The sequence below is a fragment of the Lepidochelys kempii genome, chromosome 18 (genome assembly GCF_965140285.1).
Source record: "Lepidochelys kempii isolate rLepKem1 chromosome 18, rLepKem1.hap1, whole genome shotgun sequence".
NCBI classification, from domain to species: Eukaryota; Metazoa; Chordata; order Testudines; family Cheloniidae; genus Lepidochelys; species Lepidochelys kempii.
In genome coordinates, this window is record NC_136397.1 from 12197802 (window position 1) to 12215005 (window position 17204).

General features: G+C 43.6%; 1 protein-coding gene across 1 annotated transcript in view; it reads right to left on the reverse strand.

Annotated features, from left to right (window-relative positions):
• Window positions 1-17204, reverse strand: part of TNFRSF1B (TNF receptor superfamily member 1B) — a 42665-nt gene continuing 25461 nt past the window's right edge. The window contains exons 3-10 of the mRNA XM_073317204.2: window positions 15588-15716; window positions 12451-12603; window positions 8789-8882; window positions 8477-8688; window positions 7552-7629; window positions 6863-6873; window positions 6129-6375; window positions 1-2289 (exon numbers count right to left, since the gene is read on the reverse strand). Coding sequence (XP_073173305.2) covers window positions 1988-2289; window positions 6129-6375; window positions 6863-6873; window positions 7552-7629; window positions 8477-8688; window positions 8789-8882; window positions 12451-12603; window positions 15588-15716 — 1226 coding nt within the window. The 3' untranslated portion in view covers window positions 1-1987. The remainder of the gene's footprint in view (window positions 2290-6128; window positions 6376-6862; window positions 6874-7551; window positions 7630-8476; window positions 8689-8788; window positions 8883-12450; window positions 12604-15587; window positions 15717-17204) is intronic.

The window sequence follows — 17204 nt, forward strand, 5'->3', positions numbered from 1 at the left end:
TTTTTTAATTTTTTTAAAACAAAGAAAATGCAAAGGCATTTTGTTTAATACAAAGAACAGGAAAGTTCAAGTCATACATAAATTATAAAAATAAAAACAGATTTTTACTTTTTTATACACATCTATGAACAGATTTTAAAAATGCTTCACTATTATCTACATGAATACATAGGATTTTTCTTCCACCATGCAGCTGAATAATATGAAGAGCCCATAAAATTAACTGCCATGGTTGAACCCCTGATTTTTCCTTTGGGCTGCTGTTTCAATACGGACCCAGTTCTTGGAAGTGTTGAGCAACAGATACAGATGTTCAGCACATTGCTGGAAACAGCCTGCTGTACAATCAAGTCCTATGTAAGCGTAAATTCTGTGGTTTTGGATAAATTTCAGAGTTTCTATACGCTAAGTCATTTCAGAGCATACTCTCAAATACAAGTTAAAATATACTTCAGCATGTTTCACCTCTAACCTCCACAGCCACAAAGGATAATCCTGAAAGTTTAGGTGAAAGTGTAAAGCATACTTGCTCTTCAGCAGCTGTTGAATGAATGCTACGTAAAGGCATTCTTCTTCAGCCTAAAGCCTCCGGAATAAATTTGGCTTTCTGTTACTCTTGAGCAGCTCCAATAGGATTTGCAGGTGTTTTAATAAGGACAGAATTCAGACTCCAGTTTGACTTTGCCTGAATCTTACTCAGGCATTTTGTAACAAATTTGTTTGAATGCAGACACCACAGTTGCTGGTGAAGGCACACATGTGCAACATGATCATGAAAAGTACAATCCCAGAACCTGAGCTTCAAAAGCACAGACTTCTGTCACCAGCGCTAAAGAAAAGTCTCCATTAATTGTCAGTAGGGAGTACAATCTACTAGAGGATAACATAATCCCAAACAGCTGATTTTGTGGTTCTGAGGTTTCATTTCATTCAGCCTTTCACCGTTTCCTGGGGTCAACCAGGATGAGCTGTATGAGACACCTATTTGCCTGGGTCTTCACCATTATTAACTGAAACGTAGAGGAAAACATTTGGCACACGTAGTTCTCTCTGACAGACCTCAAGAAACGACGTAAGAATCAACCATGGCACAAAGAGGACAATTACCTACTTCAATGTAACAAGTTCTACTTATATATATTTTCTTTTTTAAAAAATATATTAAATATGTACAGCTGACAAAAATAAGTGCATTTTTTGCTATTGTTGAATGGAATAGTTGTAATCTAGTATAAAAGCTCATGTAGAAGATTTTACCCTCCAATACACACAAATCTTAGAGAACAGATATGCCTCCACGGTATGAGAGAGAAAAAGAGAAAACAGCAGCAAAAAATATCAAGGACAGAAGGAAAGATCTGAAGCATACCTCCCTTAAAAAAAAGTGAATATTTTGAGAGGTGGGTGGATCAGATGGGAAATGGTATAATTTGATGCCATAAAAACATGTGGCTAAATCAATAGCATTGGATGGCTGGTCATCAACTCATTTCTCATGGAACGCTGGTCTTAGTCCAGTTCTTAGCCAATGGGATGCGTGAATCAAAAATCCCATCATTATCCCTAAATGGCATCCTGGAGGCAGACTCAGCAGATAGGTCAATGACTGAACAAGCACGAAGACTGAATACACTTCCTTTTCAGCTGCAGAGGAGATCCCTCTTGGCCAGGATCAAGACACGTGGTAAATACATGACAGAAGGAAGCTTGCATGTGACAATCTGATGGATAAACAAACTACTAAATTGAAAAGAAAAAGAATGCTTTTAAAAATAACACCGACTTCTGCAAAGATCTTCCTTCAACTTTTAAAGCCATTACATATCAGAGGGTTAAAACATTTTTAAAAGGCTCTGCATCCCTCCATAACTAGATACATTTTAGATTTTAAGTCTCCATAAGAATGCTATTCTTCACGCATTGTTTATTTTAGCAGATCAGAAGCTGCTTAGAGTTTTATTGGTCAGTATCTGATCTGTCATCTTCTTTAGCTATTTTTCATCCCTGCATCTTGAACACTAAGAGGAAATGGCTTTTCTTCTGGAAATGGTAAGCTTGGAGGCAAACTATCTGCAGCTTCCACTGAGATTTGAATTTCAGATTCTCTTTTCAAGGGGCTTTCTTCTTTAGAAAGGGGAATTTCTTCCTCTGTTGGAGTGCAGTAGGGAACATTTTCATAATCCGTAGTGGTTGAAGTGGTCGGTTCTGGAAATTGTGGGTTGTGGTTTGAATTACACACGTTAACAATACAAGTTACATTCACCTGCGTTCCTCCACTACCAGAATGCTCTGTGAAACAAACAGAAAACAAAACAAATTAAAAGTGGAAGAGTGAAACCTACAGCAGGATGATAAGATTCTTTATCCAGTTTAATGACTTAAGAAACAATTATAAGTTGTAAAACAAACTAAGTAGATGAAATCTCCTTCCTTCTCTTACTATAGGCAGAGTTGGTAGCACCAGTTAGGGTACATCTACACTGCAACTAAATACCCGAGGCTGGCCCAAGCCAGTTGAATTAGACTTGCAGGGCTCAAGCTAAGAGTCTGCTTAATTGCAGTGGAGATGTTCAGGCTCCACCCGAGCTCTGGGACCTTCCCACCTTGCAGGGTCCTAGAGCCCGGGCTGCAGTCCCAGCCTGTACAGCTACACAGCAGTTAAACCGTTCCTAAACCCAAGTCAGCTGGCACAGATCAGCCGAGAGTGTTAAATTGCTGTGTAGACATACCCCTAGAGTTAAGGTTACCAAAACACTTTCCACTATAAGCGCCTGTTTTCAGTGGCTTATAGCTTTGCCAAACTCGACCTGTCTGGACTAAAATTTTTATGCCAAGTGTCTGCCCCAGGCTGAATTTTTGGGGAAAATTTCAGCTAAGAAAGTCCAGCTGTTTTCAATAATTAGGTTACAGAAACCTTAATTCTGCACAAGCAACCTTAATTCTGGAATTTTCTAACTGTTGAGTGCTTGCCCTTGCAACCTTAACATTCTTTTAACATGGATTCTTTGGATGTAATCCGTAAAGACATTGGGGCAACAAAAACCATTCCGAGTCATTGGATCATTTTTGACTCCCTGGATATTTGTTGACTTTTTTTTTTCTCCTTACTCCCCATCTCATTCCCTACACTCTTCCCAGTTTTCTTGCTTTATTGCCCCCTTGTCTCCTTTTCCCACTCTTAGTTTAATACTTATAATTATGCTGCCCCCTTTGCCCGTGTTTTTTCTGGAAGATGTTAACGGCTGCCAAAAAGCCGCACTTTGACATATAAACAACCAAGGACATGGTTAAAAGCTAATGGGCCCCCTTCTTTCAAGCTAAATGGAAGGAGCAATTAAATGTCTCTTTATGTAGTGATAGCTGGAAACAATAGGAGGTTACCACCCAAGGCACTAGGCCACATGGCAAAGCCTGATTAGCTAAGCCATGTTTCAGAGTAACAGCCGTGTTAGTCTGTATTCGCAAAAAGAAAAGGAGTATTTGTGGCACCTTAGAGACTAACCAATTTATTTGAGCATAAGCTTTCGTGAGCTACAGCTCACTTCATCGGATGCATACTGGGGAAACTGCAGAAGACATTATATACACAGAGACCATGAAACAATACCTCCTCCCACCCCACTCTCCTGCTGGTAATAGCTTATCTAAAGTGATCACTCTCCTTACAATGTGTATGATAATCAAGGTGGGCCATTTCCAGCACAAATCCAGGTTCTCTCACCCCCCCCCCCTTTTTTTTTTCCTTCCAAAAACCACACACACAAACTCACTCTCCTGCTGGCAATAGCTCATCCAAACTGACCAATCTCCTTACAATGTGCATGATAATCAAGGTGGGCCATTTCCAGCATAAATCCAAGTTTAACCAGAACGTCTGGGGTGGGAGGGGGGAGTAGGAAAAAACAAGGGGAAATAGGCCTATTTCCCCTTGTTTTTTCCTACTCCCCCCTCCCCCCCCAGATGTTCTGGTTAAACTTGGATTTATGCTGGAAATGGCCCACCTTGATTATCATGCACATTGTAAGGAGAGTGGTCAGTTTGGATGAGCTATTGCCAGCAGGAGAGTGGGGTGGGAGGAGGTATTGTTTCATGGTCTCTGTGTACATAATGTCTTCTGCAGTTTCCACAGTATGCATCCGATGAAGTGAGCTGTAGCTCACGAAAGCTTATGCTCAAATAAATTGGTTAGTCTCTTAGCTAAGCCATGTGATCTGAGGGGTTCCCTGCTAGAATATTGATTGCTGGCTTTCTCCTAAATACATACATACATACATACACACACACAGCTTCAGACAGTGAGGGAAGCGGCTGTGAGCATGGCCCTGAGAGGGAACAGGGACAGAACTTGTTGGGCACGGAAATGGCTGAAGGGGCAGACTTGAAATAGTGAACAAGGAAACTGCCTATTGTTTGGTCCTAGTGTGTTCAGGGAGACAGGACTTTATGTACATTCTTCGTCAACAAACAGGATTGCATCAAAGAAAACACTGGCTCATATCATCAATTTCTCTTCCTAACAGAAACAACCCTGCAAGGGCCCCAGATATTGGCTAACTGCTCAGGCCAAAGGGGCAACAGCCTACAACATTGTGTCCACACCCGTCCAGCATCGCTACTCTCCCAATCATAGAATCATAAAATATCAGAGTTGGAAGGGACCTCTGGAGGTCATCTAGTCCAACCCCCTGCCCAGAGCAGGACCAATCCCAACTAAATCATCCCAGCCGGAGCTTTGTCAAGCCTGACCTTAAAAACTTCTAAGGAAGGGGATTCCACCACCTCCCTAGGTAACGCATTCCAGTGTTTCACCACCCTCCTAGTGAAAACGTTTTTCCTAATATCCAACCTAAATCTCCCCCACTGCAACTTGAGACCATTACTCCTTGTCCTGTCATCTGCTATCACTGAGAATAGTCTAGATCCATCCTCTTTGGATCCACCTTTCAGATAGTTGAAAGCAGCTATCAAATCCCCCCTCATTCTTCTCTTCCGTAGACTAAACAATCCCAGTCCCCTCAGCCTCTCCTCATAAGTCATGTGTTCCAGACCCCTAATCATTTTTGTTGCCCTCCGCTGGACTCTTTCCAATGTCTCCACATCCTTCTTGTAGTGTGGGGCCCAAAACTGGACACAGTACTCCAGATGAGGCTTCACCAATGTCGAATAGAGGGGAACGATCACGTCCCTCAATCTGCTGGCAATGCCCCTACTTATACACCCCAAAATGCCATTGGCCTTCTTGGCAACAAGGGCACACTGTTGACTCATATCCAGCTTCTCGTCCACTGTCACCCCTAGGTCCTTCTCTGCAGAACTGCTGCCTAGCCATTCGGTCCCTAGTCTGTAGCTGTGCATTGGGTTCTTCCGTCCTAAGTGCAGGACCCTGCACTTATCCTTATTGAACCTCATCAGATTTCTTTTGGCCCAATCCTCCAATTTGTCTAGGTCCCTCTGTATTCTATCCCTCCCCTCCAGCGTATCTACCACTCCTCCCAGTTTAGTATCATCCGCAAATTTGCTGAGAGTGCAATCCACACCATCCTCCAGATCATTTATGAAGATATTGAACAAAACCGGCCCCAGGACCGACCCTTGGGGCACTCCGCTAGATACCGGCTGCCAACTAGACATGGATCCATTGATCACTACCCGTTGAGCCCGACAATTTAGCCAACTTTCTACCCACCTTGTAGTGCATCCATCCAGCCCATACTTCTTTAACTTGCTGACAAGAATACTGTGGGAGACCGTGTCAAAAGCTTTGCTAAAGTCGAGGAATAACATGTCCACTGCTTTCCCTTCGTCCACAGAACTAGTTATCTCATCATAGAAGGCAATTAGGTTAGTCAGGCATGACTTTCCCTTGGTGAATCCATGCCTACTGTTCCTGATCACTTTCCTCTCCTCTAAGTGCTTCAGAATTGATTCCTTGAGGACATGCTCCATGATTTTTCCTATTTCTTCAAGCAGTCACTCCTCCCTCCTTCTCATCAGCTGTCTCCACACACTCCCACCACTTGTCTTGTAACTTAACATTCTATTGACATTTGTGGCACGCTCTATGTCAAAGAAATAATGATAATAAAATCCTGGAGGGCTCTGGTGTTCACCTTTCGATAGACTCTTACCTGAGCTTGCAGAGCTGGGCCTGGCTCCACCGTGATGATTACAACCTTCTGAGGTCATACGTCTCTGCTGAGTTCTCTCTGTTTCTTTCTTTTCTGTGTTCTTAATACTTATTCCACTGATTCTTGAAGCTGTGTTGTCCAAAGAGCTGCTGCTTGACCCAGGAGTTTCTAAGAGGTGCTGCTCCTCCTGCTGAGGACCACTGGTGCTCTGTGCTCCTGCATCTCGTTGCCTTTTGTCAGGCTGCTTCTGAGGACACAAGAAGGGTTGGGACGGTTACAGTAAATGGCAAAAAGGTCAAACTTTGTGAGACTTTTAACAAGAAAAGAAGATATTAGGTTGAAATAAAGCCTGGGGCTTTATTTCACTGGTTGGGTCAGATCTGCAACTGTTGTTGACTGGCATAGTTTCACTGATGTCAATGGAGCCACAACAATTTACACCAGGTAATGGTCTGACCCTTTATGTCCTAGGTCTGTACTTAGGGGCCGGAAGAAACCTTTAACGGTCTCCTGGTGACCCCACTGGCATACTGACCACTACGAGGCCATTGCAAACTGTTGCATCTGAGGCTCTAACTTGTTCAGGGGGCAACCCATCCCCCTTATCTCTCCAGCTATATTTTTCAGCTATTCATTTTTATTATATTTTTAACAGATATTGATCTTGCATGAATTTATATAACATTAATGAATGAAAAGAGGCGGCAGGGAAGAAGGAAAGAACGGATACTCACCAAATCTGGAGCTTCAATTGGACAAGAACCAAATCATGTTGCAAGTGAGAAAAGAAAGTGACAATTAAAAACAAAAACACCAAGTACTAGCAATTACAAAGAGCTGCACTTTAACTGAACGGGGAGATGTGGTCTGCAAGAGTCTGCATTTTATTTTGTTCTTGTATCATCTGTGGGTGGAGCAGACCTGGCTGTGTACCCTGTTTTAAAATGTTATCAAACATTTGCTTTATATTCACTCTGCAATGTGCCTAGAGTCTGGGACAGATGCAGTGGACAAAGGGGATTCTCAAAAATCAATTGAATTAAATAATCAGCGCACTCTAGCGGAAAGGACAAAGAGTGCTGATCACAATCAAAATCATGGCCATAATAATTAAGTAAAACAACAATTAATAATGTTGTGTAATTCTATTATGAAGCACAAAACACTTTACAAACTGCAGTGGGAGTTTTTGTTGCACAGGTGCTTGACTTCATGGGAACGCTGGAGGCTTATAGGCCCGTGTCTCAGATACGAGGGATTATATGAGGCTTCAGCGGTGCACAGGTCTCATGCCAGCCTTCCATGCAGGGAAGAATTTCACCCCAAATACATATTGAATATTGTGGATAGGAGACTAGCATTTCTATATCTAAGTTTATTATTCATTTAATTTCATGTGTTATTTTCACTCCATGAATCTTACCTTTTTTTCTATAAACAATGAAACAGGCAACCCCTGCAAATACGATGAGTGCTAGAAACGTCAATCCTACTATTATACCTACAGAAAACAAAAGAGAAATAATTTGGCCGACAGAACTAAGCTGTACTGGTAAAAACTGGTGATTTTTATTTTTTTTTGTTCTCCTTTGCTATAAATTTAAATATCACACAAATCAGTTATGCATCTAAGTTTAACAGTGAGCGTTGGTTTTGGTTGATAGATACAAAAGATCTTATTTTGATCTCACTTGTCTCATTAAATTGGACTTTCCCATAGTTTTGAAAACTATGGAATGGATTCTGGCCCACACACTGTGGCGGGATCGATTCTGGCCCACACACCACCCATCAGAGAGCCACACTAGGCCGGCCAAGAGGAAAATTCCCCAGGTGCAGGAGAAGCATAGGGCTGACATAAGGAACCCTATGTTGCCCCTTATACACACACAGGCCTCAGCATAAAACGTATGCCAGGAGAAGGAGATAGCATCCCCACAGTGTTCAATACTATGGAGATGCTGTGCTGCTCAGAGGCAACCTGGCTAAGACTGCCATACATCAGAATGACTCCCAGGAGGCTTGTTGAGCCAGAGGCCATTTTGGCCCTATAGCAGCCCAGATTCTAGACATTATACCTTTGCACTTGCTCCTCCTGGGCTGCATCTCTCATAATCTGGCCCTGGGCCCCGGAGGAAATTTGCCATGTACTAGAGCTGGGTACTTTTTTGGGGGGGGGGGGTACAAACCAGTCCAAGCAAGGCTTTTTGAACTCATCCAATGGAATGCAAGCATTGTGAGTTTGCATTTGCAAATGATTTCATAAGCGATCAGCAAAGAAACACCTATGCATCCCCTCACTTCCTGAACAGAAAAAAAAAAAAAAGTGAACTTAATCAATAGCTCACCAATGGTCTGAGAGACATCAGGAGAAGGGACTTGATGGACAGCTTTGGTTTTTATTTCTTTGGTTCCAAAAACGGAGCTTTCTGCTGTAAGCTGGCCAGTGCTGGGCATGGTGGCATGAGGAGGAGATGTTGCTATGACAGCAACGTCTACCTCGGAATCACTGCAGACTGTGTCACTTGTGCTACTTCCTTCAACAGACACTGACTGACAGCTGCAAGAAACAAGAGGAGGGTTTAAAAACAAAACCACCCCCCGGACACAATTACAGCCTGATGTCTTGTTAAATTAGAAAGGGCAAATCGGTGACTTACACTCTGTGTGGTTTGCAGGAGGCAGTTGAGGAGTCTTCATCTGAAAAAGTGCCGGGGGGGCAGGGGGAACAGTCTGTATTCGTAACGTCCGTTCCTTTAAATATATATTTCCAAATGTTGCCAGTTAGTCACTTGTTGAGAAACGCCAAATGAATCATAAAGTTCTAGTTGGTCATACAGATCCTGGAAATGTTACGAAGACAGTAAACAAAAGCGCAAGCTTTGACAGCCTCCCAGCCAAGCATCCCACATGCTGCTCTTGATAAGGACAAAAAGAAAAAAAAGACAGAATCCCAGATACAGAAGGAAAGATTAACTGGGCTGTCATCTCTATGCCCTTGAGGGCTATGGTATTTTTCAAAGGGTTACTTAGAATCAACTGGAACAGTTAAAACACGTCATTAAAAGCCAAACCCTGCAGTCTTTGCCAAACCTTAATCAGGCAAAACTCCTAACCCAGTCAACAGAGTTTTACTTGAGTAAGGACTGCAGCATTTGGCAGCCATAAAAAATTAGTCCCCCTTCCCCAGCAGCCTCTGGGTATGATGCTTTTTCTTCACATCAGTACATTCACCACCATTCTGGGGCCAATTGAGGTAGGCACAAAATTTAAAATACAGTCTAAACCTTGATGCAATCCGAACAACGTTCAGCAAGCATGAATGACCGAAACGGAGAACGCGTATTTCGCAAGTAGAGACAGGATCATAACAACAAGCCTTTTCCACTGCGTGGCATGAGGAAGGAAGATTACAGAATGAAACGAAAGCTCTGCAACACAAAGCTGCTGGGGAACGTACACTTTAAGAGTCATACTACATCCCACAGTCACACTTCAAGGCCACTTAAAACAATACAGCCCGCAGCAATACACAGCAGACACCGAAGGCACCATAGTTCAAGCCACTATTAAAAATAATGAATGTCTCCATTCTAGAAACATTAAATGTTTCGATCATTAAGAATGAAATTTCTTCCCTGGGCAGAGACAGCACAAGGCTCACATATCACTTAATCATTCAAAACAGGACTTAAGTAATTAATAGGCCTTAAGCTGGCCCTCTGCATAGCGATGAACTTCACCCTAAAAGAAAAATAAAATATCCAATATGGTTTTAGGGGCACTATGCTGTTGGATGTGCCATCTCTCAGGTTGGGTTCATTAAAGATCCCACAGAAGCTTTGACAAAATAAAGTGTGTTAGCCCCAGAGTCCTGGCCATATTACTTCTCCTCAGTAATTACAGTCTGCTCATCTAAAATTTCCCCTGAATTTATCATCATGTTAGGTATTCGTCACCTTTTGTCCTGAACCACAGGGTAGGGTTGCTTTGCAGATACATTTATTTATAAAGTGCACATTACCATGGTAACAACTGTTGTGACTGCCATCTTCCACTCAAGATGTGGCTGCATTTTACTGATGGGTGACAATATTGTCATTTTTACTCCACCCTTATTCAGGAAGAACTCCCACTGAAAACAGGACTGCAGAAATAAATCCACCTGTTCTGAGATTTTTAAGCCATCCTGAGACAGCTACACTGTCATAGGGTCCTTGGAAAACGCAGTACCATCTACAGCAGGGTGAAATTCACTTGTGGTGGCCCACTGCACACTATGATAACAGAAAATGTGGACAGGTTTCGGTTTCCACCAAGAAGGTTTGTGGCGACTGGATGTGTAACATAGTGAATACCAGTGAAAATGAGGTAGGATTAGAAAAGACTAAAATAGGGAAAGAACAAGTTGAAAATTACTTAGACAAGTTAGATGTCTTCAAGTCACCAGGGCCTGATGAAATCCTAGATTACTCAAGGAGCTGACTGAGGAGATATATCTGAGCCATTAGCAATTATCTTTGAAAAGTCATGGAAGACAGAAGAGATTCCAGAAGACTGGAAAAGGGCAAATATAGTGCCCATCTATACAAATGGAAATAAGAACAACCCTGGGAATTACAGCCCCGTCAGCTTAACTTCTGTAACTGGAAAGATAATTGAACAAATAATTAAGCAATCAATTTGCAAACATCTAGAAGATAAGAAGAAGGTGATAAGTAACAGTCAGCATGGATTTGTCAAAAACAAATCGTGTCAAACCAACCTAATAGCTTTCTTTGACTGGGTAACAAGCCTTGGGGAGGGGGGGGAGGAAGCGGTAGACGTGGTATATCTTGACTTTAGTAAAGCTTTTGATACTGTCTCGCATGACCTTCTCATAAACAAATTAGGGAAATGCAATCTAGATGGAGCTACTATAAGGTGGGTGCAAAACTGGTTTGGAAAACCGTTCCCAGAGAGTAGTTATCAGTGGTTCACAGTCATGCTGAAAGGGCATAACGAGTGGGGTCCCGCAGGAATCAGTTCTGGGTCCGGTTCTGTTCAATGTCTTCATCAATGACTTAGAGAATGGCATATAGAGTACACTTACAAAGTCTGTGGATAATATTAAGCTGGGAGGGGTTGCAAATGCTTTGAAGGAGACGATTAAAATTCAAAATGATCTGGACAAACTGGAGAAATGGTCTGAAGTAAAGAGGATGAAATTAAATAAGGACAAATGCAAAGTACTCCACTTAGGAAGGAACAATCAGTTGCCCACATACAAAATGAGAAATGACTGCCTAGGAAGGAGTACTGAGGAAAGGGAACTGGGGGTCATAGTGGACCACAAGCTAAATATGAGTCAACAGTGTGACGCTGTTGCAAAAAAAGCAAACATCATTCTGGGATGTATTAGCAGGAGTATTGTAAGCAAGACACAAGAAGTATTCTTCCACTCTATTCCGTGCTGATTAGGCCTCAACTGGAGTATTGTGTCCAGTTCTGGGCGCCACATTTCAGGAAGGATGTGGACAAATTGGCAAAAGTCCAGAGGAGAGCAATGAAAATATTAAAGGTCTAGAAAACATGACCTGTGAGGGAAGATTGAAAATATTGGGTTTGTTTAGTCTAGAAAAGAAGACAGGGGGGACACGATAAAAGGTTGTTACTAGGAAGAGGAAGAAAAATTGTTTTTCTTAACCTCTGAGGATAGGACAAGAAGCAATGGGCTTAAATTGCAGCAAAGGAGGTTTAGGATGGACATTAGGAAAAACTTCCTAGCTGTCAGGGTGGTTAAGCACTGGAATAAACTGCCTAGGGAGGTTGTGGAATCTCCATCATTGGGATTTTTAAGAGCAGGTTAAACGAACACCTGTCAGAGATGGTCTAGATAGTACTTAGTCCTGCCTTGAGTGCAGGGGACTGGGCTAGATGACCTCTCGAGGTCCCTTCCAGTTCTATGGTTCTATGAGTGACACATATGGAACAAATCGCAAAACAGAGCAAAATAATAAAGCAAAAAGAGTGGAGAGAGATAAGGAGAGCTTTACTGAAACACGCAACTGTGCGAAGAGGGGACCATATATCCTTTCCCCACCCCCCAGACAACTCTATTGTGACTCTTTATGCTGTATTTGGTGCATAGATACTGTTATGTTGGGTGCCCTAGAAATACCTAAGAAAGTAATTTAGGAGATCAGAGGAAAACATTTCTGTAATGTATAGTGTGCAGGGTGGATCAGCCATTATTTTTATGGGCAGACAAGTCGCAAAAATACTCACACTTCATCCCATAATTCTTTGTACATGGAACCTGCTCACCTCAAACTTAATTTACCTAGTTTGGAAACGCCATAGCCTTTTCTACACGTCTTGTGTGCTTTACAAAACAGGCAGCGACCGTGACTTTGTTTTGTAGTACAGTAAGTGTTGGCTGAGCAGCTGCAGATTCTGTCATGGGTTCCTGTGCATTCTTGAGTCTGCACTAATCCTAATTCCAAAAAACAAGAAAGAAAGTTGTCACGACATAAGGAAGAATTAAAGCGACAGTCCTCACTACTGTTAGTACAGAATGGAAGTGAAGGTCAATTATTTTGCAGCAGGTGACTAGCAGGCTTAGATTCCTCTTCAAAGGGAAAGGTTTTGCAATGGGTTTTGCCTTTGCGCACACATTTTCTGAAGAGTGACCTCTCTTGTACAGGCACAATTTGCATTTGCAAAATTTGCACTTAGATTTGGATTCCCACAGTTGAACTGCAGCCATAAACCTAAGCTCTTGTGCCTCTGATTACCCAGTTTTCAATACAAAGAGAGGATAGGACCCAGAATAGCTGAAAATATACCTCACAGTGAGAGGAAAATATACCATTTAACATGGTACTTTGAATGGGAGCCCCCAGACATTTTTCACATGGTACACACGGCTGAACCCCCTCATGTCCTTCCCCCCATCCTTCACCAGGGCTCCCCACCACCCCTCTCCTGGCTGGCTCCCCTGCGTGGGACCTCACCACAGCTCCCCATAGTTGTAGCAGGTCTTGAGGTTGCACTGAGCAAGTCCTGAGGGTTCGGCAGTTGTGGGAGTGGGACGAGGCGGGGCAGGCCCGCAGCGAGGAGCCCTGGTGTAGGAGCTGGCCTCCCAGCAGCGGCAAGGAGGAGAAGCGCCGGCTGCCCCACGGCCCACTCGGGTTGGGAGCGGGCACACGGCCCCACCGCCCTTCCTGATCAGCACCGCAACCCCTGTGCACCAGGTGGCAATGCCACTCACTCGGTTTTGGCCCCGCCGATCATGATGGAGGGGCCGTGGAGCCAAACCTGAGTGGGCAGTGCTGCTTCTCCTCAGCACCGCCATTGAGCAGCCGGGGCAGGAGTTGGGAGGTAGGGGGGAGGCGGGGACTGAGTGAGGGGCCTTGAAACCTGTGGCACTGGGGGTCACAGTGCTGTTCAGGAGGGGCCTCGAGGCTCTGCTCCGATGATCCTAGTGCAGCACGAGGGCTCGCCATACTTCCAGCAGCCCGACCCCTGGGCGCCCCTGCCAGTGGTACGTGCTGTGCGTAATGTGCAAACAGCTGCGGGCACCACTCGTGCTTTGGTCCTATGGACATCGGCTCAGGCCAGGGGCTGCCCACATTTTGCCCAAGGATCATACTGGCCACTTGCCAGGGACCCAAGAGCTGCACTTCATTCACATAATATGAAGCAAATTGCAAATGCCCTCATTTTTTATTATGGAGATGAGGCCTATGTAGACTATAGCTCCCAAAACACAATGCTTCATCTGCATCCAAGTGGATCGCGAAGCAGCACTGCATCCCATCAGTCTCTATCTACCTGCCCATCACTACGGTATCTGAGAGCTATGCTGGGACCTGGAGCCTCACAGGACAATCCATCTAGACTGAACGTGAGCCTGATCACAGATCACACTGCAGACATCTGCAATTAGCCAGTTTTGTCTGCCCCCTTTAATCCAAAGCTCACGGACATCAATGACTCCCATTGACATAAGCTTTGCACCAGGCCCTTTATTCTTTAGGATGCTTCCCCTCCCTCCTAATTGTGAGGGAAGTGAATGAGAACATTACTTTTTCCCACTACCCCTACTAGGGGTCACATGCAATAGGAGAACAGACTCTGTTGTTCCAATCTACAGTCACCAGCGATTACGTTGTGTTACACACTGCACCCTGTGATGGATTGAGCCAATATTGGGCCCCACACTACAAGGAGGATGTGGAAAAATTGGAAAGAGTCCAGTGGAGGGCAACAAAAATGATTAGGGGACTGGAACACATGATGTATGAGGAGAGACTGAGGGAACTGGGATTGTTTAGTCTGCAGAAGAGAAGAATGAGGGGGGATTTGATAGCTGCTTTCAACTACCTGAGAGGTGGTTCCAGAGAGGATGATTCTAGACTATTCTCAGTGGTAGAAGAGGACAGGACAAGGAGTAATGGTCTCAAGTTGCAGTGGGGGAGGTTTAGGTTAGATATTAGGAAAAACTTTTTCACTAGGAGGGTGGTGAAACACTGGAATGCGTTGCCTAGGGAGGTGGCGGAATCTCCTTCCTTAGAAGTTTTTAAGGTCAGGCTTGACAAAGCCCTGGCTGGGATGATTTAGTTGGGGATCGGTCCTGCTTTGAGCAGGGGGTTGGACTAGATGACCTCCTGAGGTCCCTTCCAACCCTGATATTCTATGATTCTGTGAATATCCTTCTGGTGCCTGAACTACAGAGCAAATGAAACTAACAAAAACAATACAAGAACATCACAAGTCACCCCCACAGCTGGTGCTAATTATTGGAGGCCAAGAAATGAATGGACCATGGGACCTGAAGTATCCCCTCACCTGCTCAGGCGGCCCCTTCAAGTCAGGGTTCTAGCAATATTGACTGAGCAGTGTAAGGAGAAAGTGACGCTGCTACCATGTGGTACCAATTTTGTGGCTAGCAGAGAAGTTCAGTCTCCAGGAATCTCAGTCTGATGCCAAATTATTAAGAATAAAAAATCTGACAGGGATAAATAAGTGACCTAGAAATCTTTTCCCTCGCTGATTTCTAGGATGCTATTTATATTTAAACTGTCGTATAATGAAAATTTGCACTGGGAATATAGCCAGGTGACAGAAAGACAAAACCCACCATATTATTCAGAAGATAGAAAAGCACGTTAAACCAAACCAAACCTAGGAGCAGACCACTAGTACCGTTTCCAGGCAATAAATTCCTTCTGGATTGTGGTATTCATCTAGAATGAACTTCACCCCTGAGCAGCTGCCCACGCACCACTGCTGTCTTCACAACAGAGCTGAAGTGAGACTTAAAGAGGTGCACAGGCATCTCTGGGTAGGCTCTCAACACAGAGGCAAGTTTCACCTCTGGAGCATAATTTAGATCTATCTTTTCCTTCGCAGCATCACTAAAACAAAACAGAGCTGGCAAAGGGATAAGCCTCCCAGGCAAGGACTCTGGCATACCGGCTTCGCAGCGGGGTGAGCAGCCAAGGCAGCGCCGAGCTCTGTTCCAGAGCGCTGTATACGTGTTTCTCTCGCACGGCGCGCATTCGGTGTCAGAACTGCGATTGCAGCTTTGAAGCACATGGTAACCTACAAAACAAGCAAAGAAAAGGTCTGCTTGGAATGACTCAGTAGGAATTGCATCTGGTAAGTTTCGTTCATAGCTGTGGTACCGATTTCCCTTCATCATCATCCTGTTTGCTGGTTGATTAAAGGAAACATGAAGTTTTGATAACCACAACATAGATGTTAAAATAATGGTGAGACTGAGACATTAAAGAATATAGGCGAAGAAATGCCACAGCAACCTCAACTCCTCATCCTCTTGTTCCTAAATATTGCAATATATATTGTACCAAATTCTGACCTACGATACTTCTTATTTTTGTATGGCACTTGGATACCAAGCTGATAAGTATCTTAGAATTACCACAGATTCACAGGTATATATGTACTCAAGTCCCATTGATTTAAGTAGGAGTTGCAAACATTTACTCCAGGGCAGAGTTTGATGATCTATGCTGTGTAACACAAATATTTGGTACCTTTTAAGGATCTCAGAACACCTTAAAAATATGAAGGCACTGATTTAGCAAAGAATTTAAGCCAAGACAAAAGCTTTGCATTCAGAGTGCGTGTGATCAAAAAGATCACAGACCAACAGCCTTCTCAGCTGTAGCATGGCATCCATGTGAGAGAGGTGGAAGAACTTGATGGAATATTTGGTGACACTGGACTTCTGAAAGGAGATCCAGTACAAATAACCGTAAGAGACAATGCTGAACCATACAGCGTGTACATACACCTCGCAGGATTCCTAGCCCATTACTTCATAAAGCGGAAACTGAGTTAATGAGAACGCAGCAGATTGGCATAATGGAGACAATCTCTGAGCCAACAGCAAGGTGTGCCCCAGTGGAACCAGTTATAAAGAAAAATGGGAGAATACAAATCTGCGTGGAACTTAAAAGACTTAATGGAGCAGTTGTGGGAGAACATATCCTCTCAACACTGGATGTCTCTCTCTCCAAAGTGAAAGGAACTACAATACTCTCCAAGCTGGATGCCTTGAGAGGATTCTGGCAAATCCCTTTAGCCAGAGAAAGTGCTAAACCAACTACATTTAGCATACCCTTTGGGAGATTTTGCTTTCAAAAGATGACCTTTGGGGATTACCAGTGCACCTGACATTTTCCAAAGAAAGATGGCAGAACAGTTAAGGAACACAAATGGAGTTGTAGTTTTCATGGATGATATTTCGATGTATGGCTCTTCGATGGAAGAATACAACAAAACCATCAACAAAGTCCTATGGACTAATAAGTCAGTCTGGACACATGTTTTCCACCTACCCTAAATGGAGTTTTCGGGACAGACAACAAACAAAGATGGAATCAGTCCTAGCCCTGAGAAAGTACAAGCAATTCAAGAACTGAATGCACCTGTGAACATACCAGAAAGAAACATGTACCGGGGGTGGTAAATTACCTTAGTCAAAACCTGCAAGACCTTTCTACGGTGACAAAGCCACTGAATGAACTGTTAAAGTCCAACGCATCTTGGTACCGGAAGGAGGAG